Raw genomic sequence first — 14,798 nt, 5'->3', positions numbered from 1 at the left:
TCGGAAACCCTGCACAGGGTCGCTATGGGTCGGAACTGACTCCACGGCACTTACCAACAACAATGGAATACTATACAACATTGAATAATAATGATGAATCTGCAAAACACTTCACAACATGGATAAGCCTGGATGACATTATGCTGAGTGAAATTAGTCAATCACAAAAGGACAAATATCATATGAGACCATTTTTGTAAAAAGTTAGGAAATTATTTTCTTGATACAAGAAACATTCTATGGTGAACTTAAGCTAGAGGGTAGACGTAGACGTACGTTAACTTGGGTGATGGGGCAGGCAACATAGAACAAGAGGGAGGTTGGCCAAGGAAAGATAAAAGTATTCGGAGATACAAAGAAGGTTGGAAAAGTTAACGTGAATAGAGGCAAACACTTAACTGATGGTACATTGAGGGCCTTACAATCATTGTAATGAAGGAAAGTATATAATTTGTTGAATGCAAAACTGATGATCTATAAACTTTCACTCCATTCACAATAAAAGGTTTTAAAAAAAAAAAAAGTACAAAACTGCTTATCCCACTTCCTTATATAAATTCTTAATAGTTGCGCAAAGCTTATAGGTGTGGTGAAAACTTCTAGCATGGAATATAAACTTCTACTCACTTTATAGCCCCATTTGCCACCAGTTTTCCACATAAAATATGCCCCAGCCACACCAAGTCATTTGCTCTCTAGACTTAGGTACATGCTGCCTACTCTGCCTGCTCTGCCATAACATATGTACCCTGCCTAGCAACCTCTTACTTGTCCTCCACATGTAGCTACAATTGTTGTTATGTACCATCAAGTTGTTACCAATTCTTACAACCCAACTATACAACAGAATGAAGCACTGCGTAGTCCTGCTTCATTCTCACAATTTTTGCTGTTTGTGCCCATTGTTGCAACCACTTTGACAGTCCATCTTGTCAAGGGTCTCCCTCTTTTTTACTGACCCTCTAAACTATGACTTCCTTTATGGTGCCTATCTTAATATTGCTGTTTTTTCCCCACTCTTTTTTTTTTTTTTTCTTAAATGTTTTATTGTGAATTATGTGATAGTTTACATGGGAGAACATTAATTTTACATTCATTCTGGTATATCGTCTCATTGCCATAGTTACAATCCCCTCCATGCATCATCAACCAACCAAAGGGTATACCCTGCAACCCTTCCCCCCCCTCGTACCCCTCAGGTCTTCAGCACACAGTCATTCTCCCTCTCTGGATCTAAAGTCTTTTTATAGTCTCTCAATGCTTTTCCACCAGGATAATTATGTCAGGTAATCCATTAGTTTCATTCTTATTTTTTGGCAATATCCTGCATTTAGACACCCTCCTCCTTCTGTCTGTCTTTTTTTTTTAAAAAAAAAGTTTTTATTGTAAATTGAGTGATAGTTTACATGGGAGAACATCGGTTTTACACTTATTGTTACATTGCAATTATTACACTGCCCCGCCCCCGTGAATCACCATTCAACAGTATTTGCTTCTCTTCCCTCTGTTTTTGTTTTGTTTTGTTTTTGGGGGTGTACACAAAAACACTCATGAATATGTAATCATTTAAACAACCAAAGGGCACATCCTGCAAGCCTGCCTTCTGGCCGCTAGCACATAATCTTTCTCTTTCCATAAGTATGGAGTCTTCAGCTGCTCCCTCTCTCCATGTCCACATCTCTGCCTCCATCTCTGGTGTTGCTGCTTCTCTAGATAGGGTCCCACATTCCACTTGTGTTCTTCCCCCTTGATGGTCCTAGGGGCCTCTGTTCCTGGAATGTAAGATTAACTACTCCCTACTTTTTGTTACAAAACTTCTACCTTTACAGTTGTGACAGTCACAATTAGTCATGATAACAATTACTCACTATTGAATCATAAGAACCTTATTCCTGTATCTTTTAACCAGACTCATCTAGACAAGATGGAAACTATTCAGTGGGGATTCTACCTTACCCCACACACTCTGAAACTAACCTCCCTCTTGAAAACTTGTAGGCTAGTCACTTCATGTCTTTATAGCTCCTCAGCCCCTCTGTCTGTCTTCTTGTACTCAGAATCTGTTGTCCAGCTATCATTCTGAGGCTTCTTTGGCTATCATCCTTGGAGTTCCCTCTCCATTTCTCTGTGGCTGGATTCATGGCTTCTGGATTTCATGTCTTCCTCTTTCTGGTTTTAGTTACTTATTTTGGTGTAGCACATCTCCAATTGGTTAATAATAACATAAATGTGAACCATAGACATTTAGACATTTTTTACCCCACCCTACCTCACCCCATCTTCTTCACCTTCCCTTGCAGTCAAACCATTGGGAGCTCTTTATATTCCTGAGGATGAAATAAATTTCCCAAAACAGGCACAGAGAATGCCATGAATTCACACTGGTGGAGGATGCCAGAGTGTGTCCTGCCCCACCCATTCTCACTAGCTGAAGAGGTTTCCAGTCCACCCTCTTAGATAAACTGGTTCTCATGAGCTGACAGCAATCCATTGGGCTTTGGAGGAATACCCAAGTTCTTAGTGAGGTAACTAAACTTAGGAAGACCCCATGAAAGTTTACCTGACTACCCATGGAGGGAAGGCATGCCTTCCTGAATCCTTTCCACCATGGTTTAGGACAGAAAGAAAAAAAAAAAAAAAAAAAATTATTTTCTCATTTCTAGGCTCTAGGGAGCTATTATCTTTGGGACTATAGATCTCTCCAGACCTGACCCAACTGGCTGGGTGCCCAAAAGTCCAGCTCCTTCTTAGCACTGTCTACTAGGAAGAGAAACTGGGTGTGTGGTTTATCTAAAATTCAGTTCTCTAATCTCAGGGTGGAGTCCTGATGTGTAGTTAGAGGATAAATTCTGGACTACTAACCACAAGGTCAGTGGTTCAAACCCATGAGCCACTCCTCAGAAACCCTATTTAGGGTCACTATGAGTCTGAACCGACTCAGCTCAATAGCACTTAACAACAGCAGCGGTCTCAGAGTGGGTGCCCTGGTGGCACAGTGGGTTAAGCATTGAGCTGCTAACAGAAAGGTTGGAGATTCAAACCCTGAAGAAAGATGAGACAATCAGCTTCCATAAAGATTTACTGCCTCAGAAACCCTATGGAGCAATTTTACTCTGTCCTGTAGGGTTGATGGAGTGTTGGTGTGGCTCTGTGGGTTAATGTGCTGTATTGCAAAGTCAGTTTGAACCTCAAGGTCAGTGGTTCAAGCTCATTAGCCACTCCACAGAAATCCTATACAGGGTCGCTATGGATCGGAACTGACTTGACGGCACTTAACAACAACAACATAGGGTTGATGGAGTCCTGGCATGGCACTGTAGGATAAGCCCTAACTGCAAGGTTAGCCATTCAAGCCTACCAGCTGCTCCTTGGAAACCCTATTCAGGGTCTCTATGAGTTGGAACCAACTTGATGGCCCTTAACAATAACAGTAGGGTAGCTAAGGAACTCAAGTACTTGGAAGTGAGTGTTTCCATATTGGTGGTAAATGGAGGTCCTGACTGAGCCCCAGGGCAGCATGGGGAAAAGGACTGCCTTAAGAACCAGATTGGAATTCTACTTTAAAAAAACAACTCTCTCTCCAGAGGAATCTTACCTAAGGTTAACCTTAATCTGTGAGGAAATACAGGGCTTCAGCTTTTCTCATAGGCCTGACTCTTTCCCCCACCCTGACATTCCCATTGCCATCTAGTTGATTCTGACTCATAGCCTGTTGTTGTTGTTAAGTACCATCGAGTCAGTTCTGACCCATAGCTACCCAGTATAGGGTTTCCAAGGAGCAGCTGGTGAGCTTGAACCACTGACTTTGTGGTTCAAACCAACCTTGCAGTCCAGCGCATTAACACACAGTGCCACACCAGGACTTCAGCATAGGGCAGACCCTAGAATGTCTACCCTACCCTGAAGGATCTGACCAATCACCCAGACTCATCCAAAACGTCTAAGTTTGTTTAGTAAATATTTACATATTTTTTAGATGGTATGAGGCAGAGAGCATGGTGATGACAACCCTAAACATTCCTGGCTTTTGAGTCACACTGTTCTATTCTGGACTGGTTGTTTTCTATGTCTGGAATATAGTTCTCATTCTGTCATCTTAGAGAGTCCCATTCCCTTATTTTTTCAGTTTATTCCTTTTAGATGAAGTGCTTTCGCCCATGGCTTCTTGATAAATGAAGTATGAGAGGTGACAGTATTGAGCCCTTGCAGATTTAAAAACTTGTTATTCTACCCTCATACTTGATTAATACTTTGTTTGGTGGTGGTGTGCCATGGAGTTGTTTCTGACTCATGTTGTTGTTGGTAAGTGCTGTCCAGTTGGTTCCGACTCCTAGCAACCCTGTATAGGGTTTCCGAAGCTACAAATCTTTATGGGAGCAGAAAGCCTCATCTTTCTTTCATGGAATGGCTGGTAGGTTTGAACTACTGACCTTGTGGTTAGTAGCTCAGCTCATAATTCACTATGTGTCCAGGGGTCAATGTTTTCTTTACATATACATTGTTTTAAATACAATTTTATTGTTTCTGATGATTTCACAGTGATTTCGATTTCCATTCAACAATTTTGACACGAGCTGTTCAGATACATTGGTTACATTCGTGACAATATGTGAACATGTCATTATTTCTGTTCGCATTGTTCCATTAATGTGGTTTCCCTGCCCCCATGCGTTCTCTTCTATATTTTAAAGTAATTGCTGCCTATTTGGTCTCACGTGAAAGATTTTTTAAAGGAGCCTAGCACTTTTGAGTGATATTTATTATTTTTTGAGTCACAATCTATTTAACTACAAGGTGGCCTCAGGAGTTAGTTTTGGTTCAAGGCTTGAAGAGGATCGCAGGGCAAAGATTTTGGAGAGTCCTCTAGCCTCCACTAGTTCAGCAGATTTGGCTTTTATTTGTAAATATATATCATAATTTGAGATTCTGTCCCACATTTTTCTCCCATGCTATCACGGTCCATCTGTTGTGCCCCTAATTGTTGTTTTATTTTTAAATAATGTTTCTTTGAAGATTTGAAGACATTTCCTTTCATCTTCTAATGATATTAAAAAGTATGAAGCATTTATAATTCCTGCTACTTTTGTACATGTCCTGTTTCTTTTCTGGTTTTTTTGTGTGTGGGTTTTTTTTTCCATTTTTTTTTTCCTGGAAGCTTGTAGAATCTTTTTTTTGCTCCAAGTATTCTGAATTATGAGCACTTGGTGAGCCTTTACTGCCTGAATAGTTTTTAACCATTGTTTTGTTTCTGATTTCCTATCCTTTGTTTTCTTTTTCTGGCCCTCCTATTATTTAGAGATTGAACTCTTGGGCTGTTTCTCTCATTTTCTTATAGTATCCTGTTCTTCATAGATGTAGCAGCCTCCCTTTTCGCTCTTAGATTAGTAGTATCCTACTATAGTATAGGCACTGTAGTATAAGCACTGGACTGCTAACTGCAGGTTGATAGTTCAAACCCACTAGCTGCTCCTCAGAAAACCTATACAGAGTCGCTATGTTTTGGAACCAACTCAATGGCACTTAGCTATACAACAACAGCATTATCATAGGAATTCAGGTAGTATTTTATGAGTCTTAAAATTTCATTGATGTTGCTAAGATGTACTTTAACATTTGGGTATCAGATATTTGTTTCTTAAATAATCTCAACTTTTTTAAAAAACCAGCAAGTGCAAATACAAAGAACGTTTTTCTCTGACATATTTGAAAGTGTATTGCCACATGATTCCCTATTACCCCTCTATGCATTAGTGTGTATGATTATTTGGTCTACATATATCATAATTGTTTGGGGTGTTTCCTGTATCCTTTTGTTATCTGCCTATCATTTCTGTGCCTTTCCTTACTTTCTGGCATAATAATATATTTCAGACTCATCTTGTCTCTCTCCTACCCCAGCATTGTTGTTGTTTTTATTAAATGCCTTTGATTTGGTTCTGACATAGCAACCCTGTATAGGGTTTCTGAGGAGTAACTGGTAGGTTTGAACTGCTGACCTTGTGTTTGCAGTCCAGTGCTTACCCTACAGTGCCACACCAGGAGTCCAACAGTAGAATCAGCCCTTTCTTCAAAGAGCTCATGTTCCTTTTAGTGTAGCATAGTATTTAGAAACCAAGATATCACCTCTAGATAACTTATTGCTATTGGGGTGCCATCTCAGTGGATAGAGCTTGAGATATTTATGTACACATAGCCAAGTCCAGTCTTACCCCAAAGGATATAGTTTATTTTTCTCCTTTTCCTTATTTTTAACTACCTTCTCCAGCAGTGAAAACTCTCACTCCTATTCTCATGTCAGTGCTGCAGCTAGAAAGAATCTAGGAGCTGCAATCTCAGGCCTCCGCATTCCAGATGAAAACACTGAGTAATAAAGAAGTGGTGTAGCCAGTTCAAGATACTAGGGCGTCAGTACAGAGTTTTTACATGTAAGATTTATGTGACAAAGTACTCATAATTGTTGTTGTTGTTAAGTGCCATCGAGTCGGTTCTGACCCATAGCAACCTTTTATAGGATTTCCAAGGAGCAGCTGGTGAGCTTGAACCAACGACCTTGCAGTTCAAACGGGTTTGCAGTCTGGTGCATTAACCCACAGCACCACACCAGAGTGTTAATAATATGCTAGTACAATTTACTTAAAACTTTCCTTCTGCATAATACTTTTACAAAGTGTTTTTGGAAACTAAAGTGCCTTACATAAGACCCTTATATTGTTATAATCATTGAATAATAAAAATATATCCCCTCCCCCCCCTTTTTAAAAAAAATTCTGGACGAACAGTAGAGACTGAGGAAAAGTTTTCCTCCTAAAACATCCCCTTTTTACTTGTATTTTTCTAGGCCTTTTTTCTAGATAGGTGAGTTTTTCACTGTGTGCCTATGTGACCCTAAAACAAGGAAGAGACTTTGGACAGAAGCCACTTCAAACCAAGGGATATATCCCTGGTCCAAAGAAGTTCCAGCTAATTCTCCTTGAGTGCTTCGGCCTTTGCCTCATGTTGTTCCACCTCTCGGTCAGGCATCCTCTGCTCTGCTTGAAAGGATTTCCTGGATGTCTGGCCTGTGACAACAGTGGCCTTGTCGCCTCTCCCAGAATCTGGAAATAACTTTGTGATCACTTTAACACAGTCACTCAGGGGTTTCCATCCTGACTTGCTCATTAGTTCTGCTTAAGGACTGCAACAAGGAAGCTTAATATTTGATTCATCCAGCTGCTGTACGGGAGATCTCTGAAAATAAGTGTACTTTTTCTGGAGTTCATTTTATTCGTTGCCTAAAAGTGTTACTTTAACAACCCTGAGAAGGAGCTTTCTCTAATTCACATGGAAGACCTGCTGAGACCACTATTTGCCCTGGTCATATAAGGTTAGAGTCATGGAAGAAAGTCTGGGAACAATGGCATTGTGTTGAGATGCTGTGATGGAGGACAGGGTGGAAAGATGTGAGCAGGTGCAGCTAGCCCCAGAGAGGAGCAGTGTGGGGCGAGAACCAAGCTGATCATCTGGTTATTAGTGTTCATTTTTGTTACATGGTGTTCAATATAATCCTCTTCCCGACAGACTTTGTCCAGGTTTTCTATATATAACAGAGCCCGTGAGATACACACACTCTCTCAGACACACAAGGGGGCATCAAAAAGTTTATGAAAAGGTAGAATTAAAAGATAATAAAATTTTTCCACAGTTCCAACTTCTTGCAGCCTCTTTATTATACACACACACGCACACAAGGATATATTTATTTATGGAGAAAGAGAGATTGGTTTATCTCATCATTCTGACTCATATAATTATAGGGGCTGGTAAGGTCCAAATCCATAGGTCAGGCAACAGGCTGGAGATTTCTGTAGGCTTGTGTTTCAAGATCCATAGGTTACATAACAGGAAAAAATGCAGTCTAGAGAGAGAAAGAGCAAGTACTGCCAAAATATCTACTTATAGACTGAGGGCAGACCACATCCTAAGGGCTCCCCTCCTACTCCTTTATCTGAATGATTACATTAAATTATATTATGGAAGTTGATTATATTACAGAACAGCAACTAGTCTAGAGTTTGTCAAAAAAAAAAAACCCTAGGAATTACAGCCTAGACAAACTGACACATAAAGTGAACCATCATACCTAATTTCATTACCTAAAAAACCCCAAACAACAAAAGCCATGTGTAGCTACTGTGAGCACAGATGAAACCAGTGTAAGGCTGTAAATTGTGGTAACTGGAAAAAATAAGTGGCATCCTTTATGCTGTATGTTAACTAACTTTACATCAGGAAAAATCCCTTATAAAAATGGAACTGATTGACCTATATTTATGGATGTAGTAGCTCAAAATACCAACTGAGAGAGAAGGAGTCTTTACATCAAGTATCAATTCTATCCCCTCTGTATATAGGGCTGATAAAAATGAGCAACTTAGACATTGGCTACCTAAAATTAGGGGATGGAGGTGGCATAAAGGCATGAAGTGACTGACTGACAAGTTTTCAAGAGGGAGTTTAGTTTCAGAGTGTGCAAGGGGAGGTAGAATCCCCACTGAATAAGTTCATCTTGTCTAGACAGGTCTGGTGAAAGGAGATAGGGATAAGATTTTTATGATTTGATAGTGAATAATTGTTACAATGACTAATTGTGGCTGCCACACCTGTAAAATTAGAAGTTTTGTAACAAAAAGAGGGGAGTAGTTAGTCTTACAGTCCAGAAACAGAGGACCCTAGGGCCATCAAGGGAGAAGAGCATGAGCGGAATGTGGGACCCTATCCAGAGAAGCATCATCACCAGAGATGGAGGCAGAGAAAAGGACACGAAGAGAGGGAGCAGCTGAGGACTCTAGACTCATGGAAAGAGAAAGGCTGTGTGCTGGTGGCCAGGAGGCAGGCTTGCAGAATGTGCCCTGTCGTTGTTTAAATGCTTATATATTCCTAAGTGTTTTTGTGTACATTTCCCACCCCCACCACCAATTTTTTTTTTTTTTTTAAAAAGCAAAATGGAGTAAAAGCAAATACTGTTGAATGATAATGCATGGAGGAGATTGTAATCATTGCAATGAAACGATGAGTATAAAACCAATGTTCTCCCATGTAAACTATCACTCAATTCACAATAAAAACTTATTTTTAAAAAGCAGGGCAGGGGACAGAACTGAGGTTGCCGGGCAGTTTCCCAGAAGTGTTGCAGATGTTTGAGGTATATTTCATTAATAAGTGACCTATGGATTTTCATGGTCCCTCGCTATGGAAGTAAATGTGAACCTTTTTATTATTTTGCAGTCCCTAGAATTCAGCACTGTGCTGTCTGTTCTCTACACTTTGGGCCCATGTAATGAATGCTCAGTGAGTAAGAAGACATTATAGGGCACTTTGGAGTTTTCATTACTTATTCATTGTCTTGGTTTGCTTCTTTTTTGAGTGGAATTCCATAAGCACACTAAAAAACATATTGTGTTACTTCTCTGTTTTTATTAGGGTACCAGAATATCTTGTGAAGAGCATAACATGGCAGACACTGCAAGCTGTAAACTTTTGCCATAAACACAACGTAAGTCTCCTTGTCTCCGTTTTAAAAAAAAAAAATCAAAAGCCTATTCTTAAGCTGACATGGGGTCTTTTATACACAGTTTACACTTCGGTGATGTCATTCTGCCCAAATCTTCATAAGCCTACTTTAAAGTTAAGGGTTGTGGTTGTTGTTGGTAAGTACCATGGAGTTGGTTCCAACTCACAGTGACCCTGTAGGTGGGACTGAAAATGCCAACCTAGCAATCCATTTCTTCTTGCTCAGTTTTATAAAAAAGATGCATTTTTATGATTTTGTTGTTAAGTGCCATTGAATCAGTTCCAACTCATAGCAACACTGTGCACACTGTCTGGTCCTGCACCATCCTAACAACTGTTACATTTGAACAACCACTGTTGCTGTGCCATTCCATCTTGTTAGGGGGCTTCCTCTTTTACCCTTTTACCTAGCATGATGTCCTTTTCCAAGGGCTGGTACCTCCTGATAACATGTCCCAAGTATGAGAGAAAAAATCTTGCCATCCTGGCTTCCAAGGCATATTTATGATTTGAAGAAGCTATATGTTTAAACTGGAGTCCTGGTGTGGTGCTAATGCATCAGACTGCAAAGTCATTTGAACTACAAGGTCGGGGGTTCGAGCTCACCAGCCACTCCTTGGAAACCCTATATAGGGTTGCTATGGTTTGGAATCGACTTGACGGCACTTAACAACAACAACAACAACAGCATACGTTTAAACTAATTAGAGACTACTCAGATTTAAGATACAGTTCCATTCACTGAGAGTCCAGGTTGATCTGTTGCCCCCAAAAGCTCTGAAATTGAGTAGGGGAACCCTAGGTGATGCATGACCATTTAGTGCAATCAATAGTTGGAGTCCTAAGTGTGCCACAAACATGCTAATGTCTGTTTTGGTGAGACATGAGTGCCAAGTGTGGACCAAAGCTGCTCAGTGTGGATGAAGGCAGCCTCTGAAACTGTATAGGCCACAGATGGGCTGGTAGGAGACGTAGTAGACTGCTGTTCAGGTGATGTGATTTCACAAGTGCTGGGCAGCCTGCTGTTTCCTGAAGTCCAGCAGGGCTACTCTCTGCACTAGAAACCAGATTCCAATGTTAGAGCTGAATTTAGGTCGCCAAGGCAACTTGACTGCAATATGTCACCCCATCGACAATTTCAGTTGATTGAACTGGTAGTGTTGAGTCCCCTTCCTTACACTGTTCTAGATGATTTTTCTGGAAGCTGCATTTCCAGAAAGAGAAACCATTAGACAGCAATTCTCCCCAGTGAACCTCCACTTGGCTGGAGGCTGCAGTGTTTGTGAAAATGCACATGTATTAGAGAGGGAGGACACTTTATATTGCTATAAATCTGAGTGAGGAGGGTGAATACGTTCCTGGCACCAGGTTTTAGGACAGGCAAGAAGCAGAGACAAGAGGCCCTGGCTTGGAGCCATTAAAGACAAATGACATGCATACCACAGTTCCCTGGAGAGCCTCAGAGCTGTTTGGTTCCATGTGTTGGTGCTGATGGGGGAAGGGTGCAGAAACTCGTAAAGAATTCCCAAATCAGAGTAGGAACACATTCCTGCTTACAAGTCCTTCTGACTATATGCTATCATGATATTTAAACAACAATTCATTTATAGCAATATGTGAAATCAATTGTAAAAGAAGAAAAATCTAGGAGCAATTCACAACTGAGAACCAGATGTTGTTGTTAAGTGCTGTAGAGTTGGTTCTGACTCATTGTGACTCTGTATAGGGTTTCTGAGGAGTGGTTGGTGAGTTTGAACTGCCAATCTTGCAGTTTAAACTGACCTTGAGGTCGAGTGCTTACCCTACAGCGCTACACCAGAACTCCATATAGATTATAAGAAAATAATTCAGAAATGGCCTCCAAGAAAGTTTGCCAGAATAAGTAATACCTGTGGGAAACATTGGCACCAATCTCTCAGCCACAGGCACTCCAGAGTTAAGAACTAGGCCAAACCCAAGAAGAACCTTGCCCTTTCCTCTCCTCAAAATTTAAAAGTCAAAAATAATCCCAGGGCTTCTGGCTAAAGGCTAAAGAGGGCTTATTCCGGCTGTGGAAGAATCCAGCATTGCCTTCAAGAGAGAACACTTGGGAGAGAGGGAGATTGTTCAAAACCCCGAGTGGGATTTTGTTTTTCAGTAGTTGCTCATTAGGTTGTTGATTTGTTTTTTGCCAAGGAAATTTTCATTTAATAAGAAAATCATGTGAAGCTTCTTAAACGTTCTTCTAACTTCATCCTCTGAAAGAATGTGGGCTGTGGTTTGGAAACCACAGGTGATTTGAGTTTGAATCATGGTGTAGGGGCCACATCCCACAGGACGGCTGCAGCTCTGAGAACAGTTGTGTGTGGGACAGAGCTGACATCTAGTGACTTTCACTAAAGGGTGAGAATAGCCTACTCTTGTTTATCTTGTCGGGATGAATGTCAGAGCTGGAAGGATCTCTTGGCAAGTTGATGGTTCCCGCCCTTCTCTTCCTCAGCTTATCTCAGCAGGCCCAGGGCTTGTCCTGTTTACTAGACCGACTTTATTCTGTTCTCAGTTAAACAACTGAATTGTGAATTCTGCCTGTGCACCAACTTGCAACTCCTGTAAACATGATGTAAGCCACCTCTAGAGCCTTGTAACATTTTCTCTTTCACCTAGGGTTTTCAGGTTAAATATATTACATTCAAATTTCCTGGTGAAATTTGAATTGCAGATAAACAATGATAATTTTTAAAATTTGTAATTATGTCCCAAATGCTGCATGGGACATACTTATACTAAAAAAATTATTTACACAAAATATAAAAATAATAGAGTGTACTGTATTTTATTTGTTAAATCTGGCACCCTTGTTGTTAAGTGCCGTTCAGTTGGTTCTGACCCCTCTGTAGGGTTTCCAAGGAGCAGCTGGTAAACCGCAGACCTTGTGGTTCAAACCAATTTTGCAAACCAGCACTTTAACCCACTGCGCCATGACAGCACCCTTACTTCACCTTTTATCCTCTTTGGTCCTTTGGGGATTGTCAGAAATTTGGGATGATTCAGGCAGTGAGAAGTATGGTACTAGATTTATTTTAGGATACTATTTTACTCGATACCACTCATCTGTCGGTTTGTTATACTATGGTGACTTGTATGTTGCTGTGATGCTGGAAACTATGTCCCCAGTATTTCAAATAGCATCAGGGTCATCCATGGTGGACAGGGTTTCAGTGGAGGTTCTAGACTAAAACAAACTAAGAGGAAGGACCTGGAGTTCATGTCTGAAAAATTGGCAAGTGCAGATCCTAATGCAGAGCCACATAGTGCCAACTGATGGACCCCTCAGGTTTGTGCTGTTGGTGCACCATGGAGTCAGTTCTGACTCATAGCAACCCTGCATAGAGTTTCTGAGGCTGTAAATCTTTATGGGAGCGGAAAGCCTCATCTTTCTCCTGTGGAACTGCTGTAGTTTCCAACTGCTGACCATGAGGTTAGCAGCCCGACTTGTAACCACTACGCTGCCAGGGCTCCTTCCTCAGATTGGAAGGCACTGAAAATATGATTGGGGAAGAGATGCCTCTTCAAAGTAGTGGTTAGGTGCTGTTGAGTCAGTTCTAACTCATAATGACTCAGGGTTTCTGAGGCTGTAAATCTTTACAGAGGCAGGAAGTCTTATCTTTCTCCTGTGGAGTGGCTGATGGGTTTGTACTGCAGACTTTGTGGTTCCAATCTAGGCTTATCCTACAGCGCCACCAGCACTCCCATCCTCAAAGTCAAGTCAACCTTAATGTGGATAAAGTGAAGTTTTTATGACCTTCACACAGCGCAACTCAAAATGAGAAGAAATAGCTACAAACATACATTAATAATTGGAAAGTGGATTGTACAAAGAATGATTCTAGAAAAGTTGGAAGTGTTTGAAAATGAAATAGAATGCTTGAAGATAGATGTCCTAGACATTAGTAAGCAAAATGGACTGGTATTGACCATTTTGAATCTCAGTCATGTGGTCTACTGTGCCAGGAATGACAAATTGAAGAGGAATAGTCTCACGTTCACTGAAGAGAGAGATATCCTAGGAATTAGTGAGCTGAGATGCACTGGTATTGACCATTTGGAATCAGATAATCATACGGGCTACTGTGCCAGAACTGACAAATTGAAGAGCAGTGGTCTCATGTTCATAAACAATAAGGACATTTCAAGATCTATCCTGAAATCAAACTCTGTCAGTTATAAGGAAACATCTATACACCTACAAGGAAGATCCATTAACATGCCTATTACTCAAATTTATTCACAAACCACTATTACCAAAGAAAAGAAATTGGACAGTGTTTTGTTCTAGTATATGGTCGTTATGAGTTGCAGCTGACTTAACGGCACCTAACAACAACAACAACTTCTAGCTTTAGTCTTTGTAACACCCACTAAACAACTCTTTTCCAGATTAGTCTGGATGAGAAAAGGTGGTAAAAGATGCTGATGGGATGACATGATTCAGCTGTGGATGTTAATAGCGTTGAGATTGTGAAAAGTTGAAGCTCTAGCATGCGTATACAATGGGGCATGCTGGTGGTGTGCGTGGGCTGTGTAGTCCTTTGCTTGATTAATCAAGCTCACCTCCACCTGACCTCTGGTTCTTGGGACTTGAGCCAACCACCTGACCTGATTTGCCAGCTTCCACTTCCAACTGTAAGTCAACAGTTCAATTCTGTGTGAGTAAGGAGAATCCTCCAAATGAGTGTCTGAACTGCAGATTTGGGACTTGTTAGCTTCACAGCTGTGTAATCCATTTCCTTGATAGCCCATGAGTTCTGTGACACACTGCAGTGAATTGCAGAAACCTGGGGACATTGGGGAGAATATTAAGGGGAGGTGTAATGCTTGATGTCAGGAATGATGGCATTGTATAGATGCTAATTTCAAGGTCAGCAGTTCGAAACTACCAGCCATCCCCTGGGAGAAAGATGAGGCTCTCTGCTCCTGTAAAAGTTAACAGCCTCGGAAAATATATGCAGGGTTGCTATGAGTTGGAATCGACTCCTCAGCACATAATCAACCATAGGTGCTATAGCATGGTGGCTGTGTAGAATTATGGGACTGCGAACCACAAGTTCGGCAGTTCAAGCCCACAAACTGCTTCATAGGGGAAAGATGAAGCTTTCTGCTCCAGCAAATATTTGAAGCCTCAGATTTAAAGCATTTGAGTGAGTACTGAAGTTTTCTGTAGTTAAGTGTAAAAGATAGAAAAGGTTCTTTATATGGAATGCTAAATGATA

The 14,798-nt window shown here is 40.9% G+C and overlaps 1 protein-coding gene across 1 annotated transcript in view; it reads left to right on the top strand.

Annotated features, from left to right (window-relative positions):
• Nucleotides 1–14,798, top strand: part of CDKL1 (cyclin-dependent kinase-like 1 (CDC2-related kinase)) — an 89,758-nt gene that overhangs the window by 60,722 nt on the left and 14,238 nt on the right. The window contains exon 3 of the mRNA XM_006872336.1: nt 9,460–9,532. Coding sequence (XP_006872398.1) covers nt 9,460–9,532 — 73 coding nt within the window. The remainder of the gene's footprint in view (nt 1–9,459; nt 9,533–14,798) is intronic.

Source organism: Chrysochloris asiatica, unplaced genomic scaffold, assembly GCF_000296735.1.
Source record: "Chrysochloris asiatica unplaced genomic scaffold, ChrAsi1.0 scaffold00194, whole genome shotgun sequence".
Classification (NCBI taxonomy): domain Eukaryota; kingdom Metazoa; phylum Chordata; class Mammalia; order Afrosoricida; family Chrysochloridae; genus Chrysochloris; species Chrysochloris asiatica.
This window is presented reverse-complemented; position numbering and strand designations above follow the sequence as displayed.